Here is a 17,086-nt window from a genome sequence, read left to right on the forward strand (position 1 = left end):
TTCCAGTGTTTCAGAGAGAGGCCTGAGGCCAGATGAAGATTTGGCCAATGGGAGAGAACCTGTGGGGAGTTGGGGGGGGTAGGGGGGGCCTTCTGAAAATGCCAGGGTGATGGGGATGGGAGTGGGCACTGTCACGATACAGTGGTGGGGTTTTCCAAGTAAGTGGAGGCCAGTTTTCCAGCTCTGGATGAGTGGGCCTGGGCGTGGCGGGAAGTGGGACTCAGCCTCCTCTGCAAGCCAGATCTGGGGTGCTAAGCGTATTTGCTCTGGGGGCTCAAGGTACGAATGTGATACAATTGGGAGCAGTTTGGGGGGGGTCCCACGCGTCAGAAGGAACACACACTTGAAGGCCACTGGGAGGCAGCTGCTGATGGAAGCATGAACTATGAACTTGAGGGAACCTGAGACGGCAGGAGTGGGGGGTCGTGAGTGCGTGTATGGTGTGTGTGTGTGTGTGGGGGGGGGGGGGTACATCGCGCCTGGACCGGAGGCAACAATCGGACGCTGCAGGGAAACGGTGGCGACAGGCTCTGCCCTGCAAAGCGGGGCGGGCGCCAGGCTCCCCACTGGAAGCCCAGAGTCGAACCCAAAGCAGCCCCCGCCCCGCTCGCTCGGGCCGCGCGCCCACCCCTCGGGCTCTGGCCGCAGCCCGCTCTGGACCCCGGCCGCGGCGGGCTGCCTGCACTTCCGGACCTGTCCAGCGGCCCGGGGGTGGCCGGCTGCGCCCACTTCCTCCCGCCCCGGCAGCTTCCCGCCCAGGCCCGTCCAGGGGGCCCGCAGCGGCCCCGCACCCCGGCCGCCGCCCAGCAGCCGCGCCGGCTCCGGTGGGCTTCGAGCCCCCCGCCCACCCTGCTCCGGCCTCCGCGTCCCGGGGGTCGGTCGCGCGGGCGGCCGCGGGGGCCGGGAGCGGCGGGCGCGCTGCAGGAGTGGGAGGAGACGGGGAGGAGCTGGGGGGCGGCGGGAAGGAGGGGTCTGCAGGGGCGGCCGGCCCGGCCCGATTTCCTCGCAGGCAGCCGGTCGCGACGTCCGCGCCTTCCCCCGCCCTGCTCGCCGCGCGCTCGGACCCGGGACGGGACCAGGGTGAGCGGCGGGGGTCGCCGCGCGCGGCCGGGGAGGGCGGCGGGGGCGGCGGGCGGGACCCGCGGAAGTTTCGGGGGTCGGCTCGGGCCGGCTTCTCACTCTCCTCTGCCCGCAGATGTGGACTCGCTGGCTCGCGCTCGCGCTGGTGGCCGTGGCCGGGGTCGGCGCCCAGGTAGGAGCGCGGCGGGGATGCGCGGCCGTCGGGAAACTTGCGGGCCCGACCCGGGAGCCCGGCCCGGCGCGGCGGGTGTGCGGGAGGGGAGCGGGGAGAGGGGCCGGGGCGCGCGGGCGGCGGCGGGAGCGGCTGCCCACTCTCCGCCTCGCTTCGGGGTCCCGGGGACTCGGGAGAGACGCCTGCGGGTCTGGGCCCCGGGGTTGCAGGGAGCGGGTGGGGGGACTTCAGTGAATTCTCCTGTAGAGCGGAATTAATTTTGTTTTGCTTTGTTTCCTAAAGCAAGATTGTGCCCTCTCTCTTTTTTTTTCTTTCTCCCCCTTTTCTTTGTAAACTGCCCTGGGATTTTGTGTTCTTCGCAGGACTCCAACGGCCTCTCAAAAATCTCAGTTTCCCCTGAACACCAGGGTTGCGCAAGTGTCAGGGCTGCAGTGCTCCTTGGGGCTCCATGTTTCCAGGCAAAATAGTTTGGTGCTTTTGGGGTAATGTTTTCTTTTCCACTCGGGTGACCCTCCTGGAGACTCTGCAAAGCAGCCAGCGGACCGTTCCCTCGCAAGCCCCTGCCGTCAGCTCAGAGGGCTGGGGGCAGAAGATAAACAGTTCTAAATTCCCCGAGCTCTAAGCTCCAGAAAAGTGAGGTCAGAAACCAAACATTTGATAATTATGGCAGGAAATGTGGAAGGAATTAAAAAGCATGAGGGAGAAGAAATGGAATGTACATTACAAAAGAAATAGCTCCCTGGTGCATGGTTATTCTCCCTCTTTGAATTCTTTTCTCTATATTGCAGTCGAGCCCCACCCTGAGCGTAACAGCCTGGCTTAGACAAGAAAAAAAAAATCATGCAAGCATGCAAAGTCTTTCTAATGGAAAAAGAATTGTGTTATACTGAACTCTTATTTCATTTACTGCTGCATTGTTTAATTGTGGCAGACTCATGACTTCTTTTTACTGAGGATGAAGTGAAACGGCTTTTTACTGAGGATGAAGTGAAGTGGCTATTTGTATGGCATTAAAACTCCCATTTTAATGATGGAGAAATTGAGGGAGCGTTCCGTTACTCAGTGGCTTAAGCAATTAAATGCTAAGGAATGTGGGGAGAGAGATAGTATAGCAGATGGCAGACCCCAGTTTAGTCACCAGCACCACATGTGGTTCCTTGAGCACTGCCAGGCATGAACCCTGAGCACAGAGTCAGGAGTAAGCCCTGAATCCCACAGGAAGTGACTCAAAATCCAAGCAAACCAAACCAAATCAAACAAAGCACAAATGCTAAGGATGTGATACAAACCCAAGCAAGCCCCGACTTCTTAAACACTCCACCATGCAAGAAGGTAACGAATCAAGCACATTTATGTATCAGATTGGAGGCTGAGCACATCATTTGTTTCATCGGTGCTTCCCTAGTAAAGTCGGCTTGGTTACCCCCATTTCTCAGAGGAGAAGACCAGGTTGAGGGAGATCAGGGACTCCGCCCAAGATCACACAACCTCTTCGTTCTGAAAAAGGATTCAAATCCCACTGGCTCATCCTTTTGGAGCCCTCTTACACTCCAGCTCTGCGTCTTGCATGTTTTGTTTTCCAGGGTTTGAATGGGAGGGAGGCTTCCTCTCTACTGGTTGGTGTCGCCTAGTTAAGGATCCTCCCCTGCACCCACCCCCCTACCCCATGGTGGTGAATCTTCGGTTTTCCAGCACCCTTAGAAATTGGCAACCAGGGTGCGAAGTCACTCTGGGAACTGGAGTGCAAATGGGAAGAATGAGGAAACTGTGCATCCCTGTGCTGGGCTGTGGAGCCCAGGTTCAGGATCTAGTCTAGGCAGCGAGCACCACACTCCTCCCCAAGGCCTTCAGGGGAAAGGCATAGCTCTCATTTCCTGCCGGAGGTAGCAGAGCAAATGAGTGCTCTCACAGAATTCTCCAGCAAAATCTGTTAAGAGGCAAAGTCAAGAAGTGCTGAGGCGTGAAAACTGAAGCAGTTGGTACAGACAGAAGGCTGAGTAGTAGGTTGCATTTCAGGATTCCGGCTTACTAAGGATTGGCTTCAAACAATCTAATCTGACCCTAGTAACATTTGACAAGGTTTTAGTCCTGGTTTACTACCTGATGGTCTCACAGAACTTTTTCCTTGTTAGCTGTAACAAAGCCAGATAATGATGTTTGCCGTCTTTATGGTTATGAATCTACTTCAAAGGTCTTCATGGCTAAATTTACACATATATTTGTTGACTTTCAAAAAATAAAATGAAAAGATTTTCCCCAGTATTTATTGGTATATTATAAGCACAAATATTCAATTCATTGTATGTGCTTTTTTTAAAAAAAAATAACATTGCCTAACAGATTGTGTGAATATTTGAAAAATATTAAGCATTTGGTTTTTAGTTTTTAAGCCGTACCTGGCTGTTCTCAGGGCTTATTTCTGGCTCTGTGCTCAGAGATCCCACCTGGAAGGACTCAGAGAACCATATGGGGTTCCCGGGATCAAACCCAGGTTGGTCATGTGCAAGGCTAATCCCCCTGCCCACTGTACTATCTCTCAGCCTCTGCATTTGAGACCTGGTATGGAAGACAGGAGGTAGTGCACCCAGATGTTAGGGTATGTCCTCTTGAGACTCAGCAGGTGAGTCTGCGTTTGGGCTAACATGAGCTAGAGGGACTCCATGGCCCAGCTTCTTCTCAAAGATAGACAGCTATTGCTAAAATACACCTTCATTTTCCCTTGATAATTCTGGCACTCTGATTCTTTTTTTTGGAGCATTTTTTTTTAATTTTTATTAGTGAAACACCATGAGGTACAGTTGTAGACATACAAATCTTTGTGCTTGGATTTCAGTTATACAATGATTGAGTACACAGCCCTCCACCAGTGCCCATTCTCTACCTCCAATGCTCCCAGTATCCCTCCCACCCCCCCATCCCCCCATTCCCCCCACCCCTGTGGCAGGGCGTTCTCTTTTATGTGCTGTGGTTTGCAAAAGAGGCATTGAGTGGCAATTCTGTTTGGTCTGTAGTCTACTTTCAGTATGCATTTCTCATCCTGGGAGGATCCCCTCAACACCGTTTATTTGGTGCTCCCTTCTCTATCTGAGCTGCCTTTCCCCCTAGCATGTGTGGCAGGGCTCCAAACCATGGAGTGAACCTCCTGGTACTTATATCAGCTATTCTTGGGTGTTAGTCTATTATTTTGTTACTTTATATACCCCAGATTATTGCAATCTTTCTATGTCTGTTCCTCTCTTTCTGACTCATTTCACTTAGCACGATACTTTCCATATATACCACTTGTATGTAAATTTCATGACTTCGTCTTTTCTAACAGCTGCATAGTACTCCATTGTGTAGATGTACCAAAGTTTCTTTAACCAGTCATCTGTTTTCAGGCATTCGGTTTTTTTCCCAGGTTTTGGCTATTGTGAACAGTGCTGGCACTCTGATTCTTAACAGTCCAGATTTGCACATTTGTCATTATAAATCACATCCCAGGGGACTGATTCACAAATCAGAACACTCATTCCAGTAAAGGAATACTTGAGTAACCAAACATGAGTGTGTCACTGACAATAATGGTAACAAGAATGAGAATATTCACAAAGCAAGAAGATTTTGTCTTTCAGAAGCCAGATTTTTGTTTGCTTGCTTTTTTTGTGGGGGGGTGGGGGTGGGTGGCACACCTGGCGGTGCTCATGGCTTGTTTATGGCTTTGCACTCAGGGGTCACTCCTGGTGGTGCTCAGGGGACATTATGTGGTGTCGGGGATCCAACCCCGGTTAGCTGCATGCAAGGCAAGTACCCTGCCTGCCGCCTGTACTATCCCTCTAGCCCCTAAAGTCAGATTTGCTAATCTTGTTTTCTCATTATTTACATGTAATTAATCAACCACAGGGGTTTTATTGGCTTCTCTGCATTGCTTTGATTTAGTCTGATGCTAGATTCAGACAGTCTAGAATTGGCAGATTCTGGAGTCTGAACTGTTTCTTCTGGCTACTTTTTGAAGCTGCCCAAACTAGGATTTTCATATTCATCTTGTGCATTAATCACTAAAATAATTTATTATTTGTCTATACTTTGGAGTCACTCTTTCTGTGATTCTAAAGAAGTAGCTGTTACAGCAGCAGGATAAAAATAGCCAAAATGGATTAAGCAAGAACTCTGCAAGTTGAGACCCTAGTCACTGAAAGCATCTTTAGAAGGGAGACAAAGCTTCTTTCAAAAGGGAACTTAGGTGGATTCCTGTTGAAGGCTCTCGATTGTGTGCTAGAAAGCAGGAATCAAATCCCAAGCTCCGAGGAGCAGATTGGGGAAGAGCTCTGAGGCAGACAGAGGTCTGGCTCCAGTGGACTGCACCAAAATCCCGAGGCCAAAAGCTGAAGTCTTTAAAGTCAGTGAGGCAGAACAAACATTCCACAAGGATGAAGAAAGTAAAGGAAGAATTGTAAATACCAGTGGTAAAACATGGAAAACTGAAAATGTCAGTGTTTTGGTCCCTGTTTTCCTACAAATTACTGGACATCAAGCCAGAGAATTTCTAGCAGGCGCAAATATTATTAGCCTCATGATACCTGCTATTATCAGATTGAAAAAACTTAACCTTAGGTGGGTTCATTTTGTAAGCGAGGTGATTAATGTCCTGCAGGTCAAATGCACACTTTTATCTAAAAGCGTCTGTGCCATGAACTGGCTCCTGGAGTGAGTCATTGACCACATGGGTTTTCCCTTGCCTGGCTCTGCCCTCTAGCAGGATTCCGCACAGCTGACCACGCACAGGGCAGCCTCATGGATGAACACCAGATGTGGTTTTTGCCCTCACATTGCTTAGCAACAATGTGGGCCAAATGCTTAAAACCAGTAGCTATCATATATATTTTGTTACGAAATAAGTATCTTTGCAGTATTTTCAAAAACATTGATAACAGATTTCCCTTAATTTTGAAAAAGTCCTTTTTAGGGCAGCATACAAGTCTTTTATGTCTAGCTTGGTGAGATCATTTAACCCATTAATATGCCCACGTAAATGCAGATCACTGAAGGCTGAGATAGTCCACAGAAATGAAGTTATAGACTCCGTGTGTGAAAACCATTACAGTGAGTGACTGCAACAAGAAAGTGAGGGCTCGAGCTCATCAAGGTTGCATTTCTTACGTCTTGCCTAAGGATTATCTAATCAGTTCAGTCTCTGCTATCTGGCCCTTGTTAGGGCAAGTTTTTAATTCAAGTTTAAACAATAAAAAGGTTAAATAGTTAATAAACTAAAATGTTAAATAATTATTGAATTATGTATATTGTATAATTGAAACCCAAGCACAAAAATTTGTAAGTCTACAACTGTACCTCATGGTGTCTCACTAATAAAAATAAAAAAAATTTTTTTTAAATGTTAAATAATTAATGAAAAGATAAATTGTCCATTTTCATGTGAGGCTTGTAATTGGGGTATTATTTAAGTATTTTAACTTGTAGTTACCAGTACTTGCAATGAAAAGTAGTTTTCCTTCTTAGCTTAAGGACATAGAGCAAACATAGATAAATAGTCTCTATTTACCTGAATCTGCTTTTGTATATTTCAGATAAGCTTGGGGGGTTGAGTTCACTCTTGTGCAGGTGAATGTTTCAGGCCTTGATATAATCTACACCAAGAAACTACATTCAGGAGAGAAAGTACACCCTCCTATTTAACCACACTGTCCATTATTAGGTTTTTTTTTTAAAATTTTTGGGTCACACCTGGCGCGATGCACAGAGGTTACTCTGCACTCAGGTACCACTCTTTTCGGTGCTCGGGGGACCATATGGGAAGCTGGGAATCGAACCTGGGTCAGCCACATGCAAGGCAAATGCCCCACCCACTGTGCTATTGCTCCAGCCCCATTATTAGTTTTAAAGGAACTGTACCATGATACCATTTATAACATCTATAGAAATTGCTATTTTTAATTAAAACTTACAGTTTAATTAAAACTTAAAACTTAACAGAAGAGTTATCAGCAGTCAATGTGTGTCACTAAAACAGAGGTTACAGAAATTTTAAAACTTCGACAACGAGTATGATTTTATTTTAAAAGCATGGCACCCCAGGCCAGAGAGATAGTACAGTGGGTAGGGTGCTTGCCTATCCACTGTGCTATCCCTTGCTGACCTGGTTCAACCCCCAGCACCCCATGTGGTGAGCCTGTCAGGAGTGATCTCTGACTATAGAGCCAAGACTAAGCCCGATGCATAGCCAGGTGTGGCCCCAAAACCAAAGGAAAAAAGAAAACCTGCCTCCAGTACCTTACCCTCCCAAATGTGTAAAAATGGAGAAGAGGGGTCGAATCGTACAGTGGGTAGGATGTTTGCTTTCCATGAAGCTGAGCCAGGTTTGATCCCTGTCATCCCGTATGGTCCCCTAAGCACCGCCAAGAGTAATTTCTGAGTGCAGAGCCAGGAGTAACTCCTGAGCATCACCGGGTATGACCCAAAAGGCCGCCCCCCCCCAAAAAAAAGTCAACCTTTGTCAGCAGTGTTCTTGGTAGCCACTGGCAATCATTCAGTCTGTGTGTGAGATAAAAGCTATGTACCATTCCATTTGGTAAAGCAATCCAATTTGATAAACATTGGTATGTCTTTGGTCAAAATTCAGGTAATTTGAAGGCAGGTTGGGACTGTGTGAAACAAAGACTATATGGGGAAATCGGTGGCAGAACTAGGACAGCAGTGGTGGAAATGGCCAGGAAACTCACTGCATTCTTTTTATTTTATTTTATTTTTTAAATTTTATTTTATTAGTGAAGCACCATGAGGTACATTTGTAGATTTACAAATCTTTGTGCTTGGGTTTCGGTCATACAATGATCGAATACCCATCCCTCCACCAGTGCCCATTTTCCACCACCATGGATAATATCCCCCCCACCCCCATCCCCCCATCCCCCCCCTGCCTCTGTGGCAGGGCAATCCCCTGTGTTCTCTCTCTCCTTTTGGGTGTTGTGGTCTGCAAGAGAGGCATTGAGTGGCAAACATGTTCAGTCCATAGTCTACTTTCAACATGCATTTCCCCTCCTGGGAGGATCCTCCAAACACCCTTTATTTGGTGCTCCCTTCTCTATCTGAACTGCCCTTTCCCCTAGAATACCCGGCTGGCCTCTAAGCTATGGAGCAATCCTCCTGGTGTTGATCTCAGCTATTCTTGGGTATTAATCTCATATTTTGTTGCTTTATATCCCCCAGATGAATGCAATCTTTCTATGTCTGTCCCTCTCTTTCTGACTCATTTCGCTTAGCATGATACTTTCCATGTAGTACCACTTGTATGTAAATTTCATGACTTCATCTTTTCTAAGAGCTACATAGTACTCCATTGTGTAGATGTACCAAAGTTTCTTTAACCAGTCATCTGTTCTTGGGCACTCAGGTTTCTTCCAGTTTCTGGCTATTGTAAAGAGTGCTGCAATGAACAAACAAGTGCAGATGTCACTTCGACTACACATTTTTGCCTCTCTGGGGTATATTCCCAGGAGTAGTATCGCTGGGTCAAATGGGAGCTCAATTTCTAATTTTTTGAGAAACGTCCATACTGTTTTCCAAAAGGGCTGAACTAGTCGGCATTCCCACCAACAGTGAAGGAGTGTCCCTTTCTCGCCACATCCGCGCCAGCATCGGTTGCTTTTGTTCTTTTGAATGACTCACTGCATTCTTGGCCCAAGCTTTTAAGTTCTTTAGAGGAATTCAAACACCTTATGCCAAATCTTCTAATGTTGGCCATCAAAAAAATATGATAATGAGAGTTTTTGTGGTTGTTCTGCTGGGGTAAATAGTTGTTCTTGCTAAGGCTCTAAGAGCTGGTGCTGTCATAGATAACAGCTTCTGCATTAGCAGCCTGTCTGGTAATAACTCTAATAGAAAGCTTTTTGGGTAGTTAGAGTACTGAACATGTCCTATAAATCTGTATTTGCTGCTGTGATTGGAATATTTCCAAGTAATCTCTTCTCAGACATTTTATATTAACCAATAAGCTATTCCCAGAATTAAGCCTGAATTCATGACCCTTAAAATGTTCCCTGAATAATCTAAATGCCGTTTGTGACCAACTAATCTGTTGCCAAAGGAAGTCACTTAATACGTGGCAAAATTCATCACATAGTGTGTGTGGGGGGAGGGGAGGGGCGGGGAGTAAGGTGTAGTCTTTGTATTTATTTTCCATTGTTTATTTGAAACAAAATGTGCCCCTGCCCCATGCCACCCCGACACACGCCATCTTAATTTGCCTCCTTCAGTGATTGTAAGTGAATGTAGTCTTAATAACTTCCTCCAGAAATTCTGGTAGTTATGGTAGCCATTGTTAAGCTGCTCTTAAGAACAGTGTGAAACCAAAAGGTGGGTAGGACCTGATGAGAAAAAGCTGTCACCACAACAGACCTGTCCTCTTATGATCCAAATCTCTGGCATCTACATAAATGACCACGTCTTCTCTTGCCAATGGTTTGGTAAATTGTAGCAGGGGGCTGAAGGCCTTCGCAGAATTTGAAAGGTTCCATTTGGGTTGCTGGGGTCATTTTCAGCCTGTCCACCTCATCCGCTTAACTCGTGTGTCCGGTAGGTGGCATCTTTTTGAGTGAAGTCCATTGGCTGGAGCGATAGCACAGCGGGTAGGGCATTCGCCTTACAAGCGGCCAACATGGCCGACCCGAGTTCGATTCCTCCGCCCCTCTCGGAGAGCCCGGCAAGCTACCGAGAGTATTCGATATGCCAGACACAGTAACAACAAAGTCTCCAATGGAGACGTTACTGGGCCCGCTCGAGCAAATCGACGATCAACGGGAGGGCCTTTACCTTTACCTTTTACCATCGAAGATTGTGTCTGCTTCTGGGTTGCTGGAGTTTTAATCTGATTTCCTCATTTCATGTCATCCAAGCCTTCCACTGAGTTCCTTTCTTTTCCTCTGAATTCTCTTCTCTTGTTCTAATATCTGGATGTGATACTGTGATGTGTGATAAGAAGTATTTATTTGGACTGTGTCCATGATTCTTGCTTCATAGTTCCCCACCCCTTGGAATTTCCTTAGTAAGAGCAATGGGAGCAACATTGTCATAATATTTGGTCTCTTACCCTCAGTTCCCAAAACCACTTTGGAGCCAGAAAGGCAAAATGGGTGTCTTGCTATTTATATTAAGATTTTTCCACCACTAGGTTTATGTTAGGGGCCTCGTTGCTAGGGGAACCAGCCTTAATGAGAGCATTGGAACTTTGTACCTCCCTTTACCCCCAGGAGGGGACATTGACTTAATCACCTATGGCAAATGGTCTAATCAATCATGCCTTTGTAATGAAACCTTAAAAACAAAACAAAACAAACACCCAAAGAGACCAGCTCTGAAAACTTTGAGTTGGTAAACATGGAAATGCAGAGGGATTAGCAGACTTAATTAGGGCTAGAAACTCTGCTCTCTTTTCTCTACTTCATCCTCTTCATCTTTTCCATGTGACTCTTTCTGAGTTATATCCAGTTACAATAAATTAGGTAACCAGTATATAAAATGTTTCTTTGCATTTCATAAGCTGGTCCAGTAAATTAATCAAACCCTAGCAGGAGGAGGGAGGTCATGAAAACTTCGTGTGTGTGTGTGTGTGTGTGTGTGTGTGTGTGTAGCTGGTGAGTCAGAAGCTCAGGTTGCCATTAGTGCCTGGAGTGGAGGGTGGGCTTAGGGAACAGTCCTGAATCTCTGGGATCCAGGGGTAGTCTCAGAGTTAAGTTGGTTTGCAGACTACCCCACTGGTGTGGGAACATTGCTTGGTGGTGGCATGTGGAACTCCCCCACCCCCTAAAAGCAGAATTGGCTTCAGAATTCCCTTCTGGCTGCTTCCAAGTCTATTCATTGTTTTGGCCTCTGTCATGGGTGCAGCTCACAGTGGTGCTGGGCAACCCACCCACCACCCCCACACAGCTGCACTGGTCAGAAGCTCCCAAATTTATTTGGTCCACTGCTATTTTTTTTAACTTTTATTAGTGAAACACCTTGGGGTACAGTTGTAGACCTACAAATTTTTGTGCTTGGGTTTCAATTATACAATGTTCGAGTGCCCATCCCTCCACCAGTGCCCATTTTTCACCACCACTGGTCCCAGTACCCCTCCCACTGCTATTTTTTTAAATTTAAAATACCACCTTGGTGCCCGCTGAAACCGGCCTTCTAAAAGTGAACAAACAGGGTCTCCATTTGTACTGGAGGCTGCTGCCGCTCCTGGATCAGTCCAGCACTCCTCAAGGAATGTGCTGTTTGGGGGCCACATCCTGGGCCCCAATTAATATTTTTTACAAAAACTCCATGACAGTATGTTCTTTTCGTCCTGACAAGATGCTGGAGACTAATGAGTTCTTCACTTAGAAGACCTGCCCAGGGGCTAGAGAGAGTACAGTGGATAGTGCATTTGCCTTGCACACGGCTGACCTGGGTTCGATACCCGGCACCCCACATTGCCCTCCCCCAAGTACTGCAAAGAGTAATTCCTGAGCACAGAGCCAGGAGTAACCTCTTTGCCAGGAGTGCCCCCCCCCCCCAAAAAAAAGAACTAGAAGTCCTGCCCAGTGTCTCACAAAAGCAGTAAAGGTAGTGGTAGGATTTTATCAGGTAGTCTAGCTTTAAAGTCCCAGGTAAACTATTACTCCTCCGAAGGATAACTCAATCAGGAAGCTGAGTAATAACTTAGCCAGCACAGATTGTGCAAGAACAGATAGAGCCTAGTGAATGACAGTATGAGAATTGAGGATTCCTCTGTTAAGGAATCATTAGAGGGTCAGAAACGTATTTTGTTAGCACTTAGTAGGGACTTGTAAGAGGCACACCATCTCTTACCAGTGTCTGTTTTCAGTGTTGCCTCTTAGACATGAGTAAAAGAAACCATTTCCATTATCTATTTGGATCCAAAGGTTAAAGATAGTTAATGCCCTATTTCATAGATGAGAGTGAGCCCAGGGGGATTCAGTGACTTATTCAAGATCTCTCAGCTTAACAAAATTAGAATAAAAAATTGGATCCACTGCTCTAAAACCCTTGCTTTTGACTAAACTGTATTCCATATGTCAGGAGATTAATGTGACATCAGATAGAGGCATTGGGCAGAACTTCTGGATTCTTAGGGAGGGGCAGGGGTGGCACTCCTGATGATGCAGTTATTCCTGCAGTTACTCCAGTTATACTCTGCACTCAGGAATTACTCTTGGCAGTACTTGGGGAGCAAGGTGGGATGCGGAGAATTTCACTCTGGTTGTTTACTGGCGGGTGGAGTTACTTAACTTTTTTGGACCTGTTCTTTCAGTTATTAAATGAACTACAGGGGCTGGAGAAGTAGTAAGGCTTACTGGGTTCATTCCCTTGGCACCACATCCAGTCCTCTGGCCACCGCCAGGAGTGACCCCTGAATGCAGAACCCTGAGGACTGTGGCTCAAGAAACAACAATAAAAATAAGTAAATGAATTTCATATGTGTTATTTACCTCTAGGCAAGTGTAAGGATCAAATAAGTTTCTACATAAGGGACCCTCCTTCACTGCTGGTGGGAATGCCGACTGGTTCAGCCCTTCTGGAAAACAGTATGGACCATTATCAAAAAATTAGAAATCGAGCTCCCATTTGACCCAGCAATACCACTCCTGGGAATATATCCCAGAGAGGCAAAAAAGTATAGTCGAAGTGACATCTGCACTTGTTTGTTCATTGCAGCACTCTTTACAATAGCCAGAATTTGGAAAAAACCTGAGTGCCCGAGAACAGATGACTGGTTAAAGAAACTTTGGTACATTTACATAATGGAGTATTATACAGCTGTTAGAAAAGATGAAGTCGTGAAATTTACATATAAGTGGTACTACATGGAAAGTATCATGCTAACTGAAATGAGTCAGAAAGAGAGGGATAGACATAGAAAGATTGCATTCATCTGGGGAACATAAAGTAACAAAATAGAAGACTAACATCCAAGAGTGGGAGAGATTAGTACCAGGAATTTTGCTCCATGGCTTGGAGGCCAGCCACACATTCTAGGGGAAAAGGGAGCTCAGATAGAGAAGGGAGCACCAAATAAAGGGTGTTGGGAGGATCCTCCCAGGATGGGAGAATCATGCTGAGAGTAGACTATAGACCAAACATGATTGCCACTCAATGCCTCTTTTGCAAACCACTACACCCAAAAGGAGAGAGAGAACAAAAGGGAAATACCCTGCCACAGAGGCAGGGTGGGATGAGGGGGATGGGAGGTGGGAGGGATACTGGTACCCGTGGTTGTGGAAAATAGGCACTGGTGGAGGGATGGGTGTTTGATCATTGTACAATTGAAACCCAAGCACAAAAATTTGTAATTCTACAACTGTACCTCATGATGTTTCACTGACAAAAATTTAAAAAAAAAATGTAAATGATGGAGAATGGTCACTGGTGGAGGGATGGGTACTGACTGGATCATTGTATAACTGAAACCCAAGCACAAAAATTTGTAAGTCTACAACTGTACCTCATGTTTTTTCACAACGGGAGGGCCTTTTCACTAATAAAAATTTAAAAATAAATAAAATATATTGATAGTTAAGAAAAAGAAAAGAGAAGAAGTTTCTACATGTAAAGCAATTAGAAGTGTTTTGGCACCTAGAGTGAAGCATTAGCTTATTATTTTCGCAGCATTTTTGTTTATTGAAATAGCTCCAGAAGCTCTGTGTGTGTGTGTGTGTGTGTGTGTGTGTGTGTGTGTGTGTGTGTTGAGCTCCCTTTGCCTTTTTTTATTTGCTCTGGTGAAGGACTCCCTACTTGTAAACGAGAGCTGCACTATTTCAGTAGATGCTTTGACAGCCAGGATTCATTTTTTTGCTTCTATTGAGCCAGTCTTGGCTTCACATTTCTCAAGATTCTTTCCTCTATGAGAGCTTTCATGTCCAGGAGAGAGCTCGGTGTCCACAGAGCCTCTCCTGTGGCCAGGCAGCAGCTGTGCCAGCCGGCACGGGTTCTCCCAAAAGACAGTGAACAAAGTGAAAGAACTAGAAAGGAAACAAAAGTGGGAAAAGGTAGAGAAAGGTAATAAAATTACTGGAGATTTTCTACGTTTCATTTATCTCTCCTGTATCCATTCTTCCTACATTTATGGTAGTACCATATTTCTTGAATGGTAGTCTTCTTACATTCTTTTTTTATTAATGGGGCCCCCAATGCTCAGGATCCTGAGGCCCCTCCCATAGTACTTGGTCTGACTGTACAGGTTGATACCCTGTGATGCGTGGGCATAAGGGTGCTGAGGATGAAATCAGGGGTCTCTGCATGCATGCATGTGACACTTGCACTCAGCCCCTTGAACTGTTTCCCCTGCCCATGCTCTTCTGTTTTTATTTATGTCTCCCCTGGGCTGTTTCCCCTGCCATTTCTCTTCTGTTCTTGTGTGGTCCCCATTGTATAAGCTGTCACCAGGTCATAAATTCTAAATTGACATTGGAAAAATAAGATCAGACAAAGAAGTAGAACCTTTTGCTTTCATTGTTTGAAATACCCAATCTCAAAGACAGGAGTAGGGAGTGCTCCTGCTCACTTTGGGGACGTTTTAGATGTTTTACAAAAAACACCTCAGTCCTCTGCTGGGGAACGCCCCTCCCCCTCCCCCCAGTGTCTGGCCTCCAATCTCAACTCCAGCCCAAAACCAGAACCAGTCCATAGCTGGGCTGCTCTGTGCTCTCATCTTCATCTTTTTCCTCTGTCTTGCCTTCTTGTCTTGCCTTTTATTTCTACTCTTCCTCCTCTACCATTGCAGAGGGCATCCTGGAATATATGGCCTGCATTAAGAGCCTCAGACATCTACCGACCTCAGACATCTACAATCTACCAGGCTCACGTTGTAAGTTGTCCGATATTTAGGTGCAGTACTTAAACATCTGCAACAAAGTCAAATTTCTCAAATCAAACTAGAAAAGAAGTAGGGTAGAATGGACCGGAAATGTGACTCAGTGGAAAAGTGCTTTGCCTTGCATGTGAAACCAGATTAAAGCAGATGCTCTGAGTTCAGTCCTTGCCATGGGCTCCCCCATGCACCAGCAGAGTGAACCCTAGGCCCATGGAACTGAAAGTAGCTCCTGAATGTGGTCAGGCATGGCCCAACCAATACCAAATTTAAAAAAAAAAAAAAAGAAAGAAGGAAAAGAAATTGGAAGGTAGACCTAGGAAGGGCGCAGAGGCAAAAACTGCCAAGTTTGATCCTCTGGCTGAACCCACTGACTCTGATGTTGGGGACCCCTCAGTGGCACTGATTGTGTCTGATCTCTGGGTAATGTGACCAAGTGTGTTCAGACACCACAACTGATGCGCACGAAACCCTATCCCCTACCCCTTTGAGCTCTACAACCAGAATGTGTGTAAGGACCCCGCTAGAGAGCAAAAGAGCATGGCCCTAGCAAGCTCTGCAGCTTGGTGCGAGTTCAAGTCCATCTTCACATCAACAGCAGAGGGAAGGCAAGGGCTTTGTAGAAAGTGTCAGAAGCCTGTTCTCTCACATTGTTGGTACTGGTGACTAAGACACAAATACCATCCTGAGGAGATTGTAGACTTGGGGGGGAGACAGCCAGAGATACACTCAGTGGTCACATGTGGGAAGTGCGGCGGTCAGCTGTGAGCCTGAGGCAGCACTGGGGGCTCCAGAACGGCTCCTCGAGCAAGGGCCCCCAAAGCTGGACCTCAGAAACCGGTAGGGGTGAGCCTGGGAGAAGAGGAAAAGATAAATTTATGATTCAATTCTCACAATTTGATCACACAGTTTTTATTATTCTTATTTCATCTGTAAAGAAACCTTGGCACAGGGAATTCAGTTTAGTTACCCAAGATTTAGTAAATAACAAGACTAAGTGCCAGCCCAGCACTTCTGCTCCCTGTTCAGGGGTGCCTAAAGCCCACCGAGTCTCAGTTCTGAAAGTGACTAGCTAATACATGAGTTACGTGCTTCCACTGTATGTGGCCAACCCCAGTTTGAATTCTTTTGCCGCATATGGTGCCCCGAGCACAGAGCCAAGGGTAAGCTCTGAGCACCACTGATCATGACTCCCAGTTCCATTTTTGAGGGCCGAAAACCTACTCTAGGAATCATAGCTCTTGCACTAAGCACGGCCAACTCCGTTCGGACTCTGCCACTGTGTATAACTCCCCAGCACCAGCGGACGTAACCCTGAGCACTGCTGAGTGTGGCACCCTCCGAAAGAAGAAAGGAAGAAAGAAAAATAAGCCAAAGGCTTTTTCTAGGTAGAAAAGACTCCCAAGAAATTAAAAACCCAACCAACAAACATAATGTCCCAACCCTGTTGTTTAAACCCTCACGTGACCCTGGCTATAAGCATATGAGTAGATGGGAATGCCAGGCTGGGCCACCCAGCAGCCTCTGTGCCCCCTTTCAGCAGCACAGTGGTCAGGAACTCAGGACATGTGCCCTCTGCCCTTTCTTTGTATGCACAGCTGCTGGACACTGAGTAATAACACATTGCAGGACAGCTGCCGAGGGCTTTGTCCCAGGTGGCTGCTGAGGTCTCAGTAAACCCAGCCTGTCCTCTGATCCCCACGCCCTCTGTCCTGGCCTGGATTTGGGGGGAAAGAAACTCTTTTCCCCCACGCTGAGATTTTTCTCAGAGATGTATGATATTCACTTGGACTCTGGTGGCCATTTCTATATCTGTGGCTCTTAATACACTGAGGACTGTCCACAGTCTTCTTTCCACAGGCCTCTAGCAAAAGCCAGTTCTGTGTCTTTTGTGAATCTTCCTTCTGAATTAGCTAAGATGCTACCAATGGAAGTTTTGAAAGTCTTTTCTTTTGCCCTTGCCAAGTATTACTTTTGGCTGTGGCCCA

General features: G+C 46.5%; 1 protein-coding gene across 1 annotated transcript in view; it reads left to right on the top strand.

Annotated features, from left to right (window-relative positions):
- Positions 1 to 1,026: 1,026 nt before the first annotated feature.
- FSTL1 (follistatin like 1) overlaps positions 1,027 to 17,086 on the top strand; it is a 61,566-nt gene continuing 45,506 nt past the window's right edge. The window contains exons 1-2 of the mRNA XM_056109346.1: positions 1,027 to 1,080; positions 1,196 to 1,252. Coding sequence (XP_055965321.1) covers positions 1,196 to 1,252 — 57 coding nt within the window. The 5' untranslated portion in view covers positions 1,027 to 1,080. The remainder of the gene's footprint in view (positions 1,081 to 1,195; positions 1,253 to 17,086) is intronic.

The sequence above is a fragment of the Sorex fumeus genome, unplaced genomic scaffold (genome assembly GCF_029834395.1).
Source record: "Sorex fumeus unplaced genomic scaffold, SorFum_2.1 ptg000265l, whole genome shotgun sequence".
NCBI lineage: Eukaryota > Metazoa > Chordata > Mammalia > Eulipotyphla > Soricidae > Sorex > Sorex fumeus.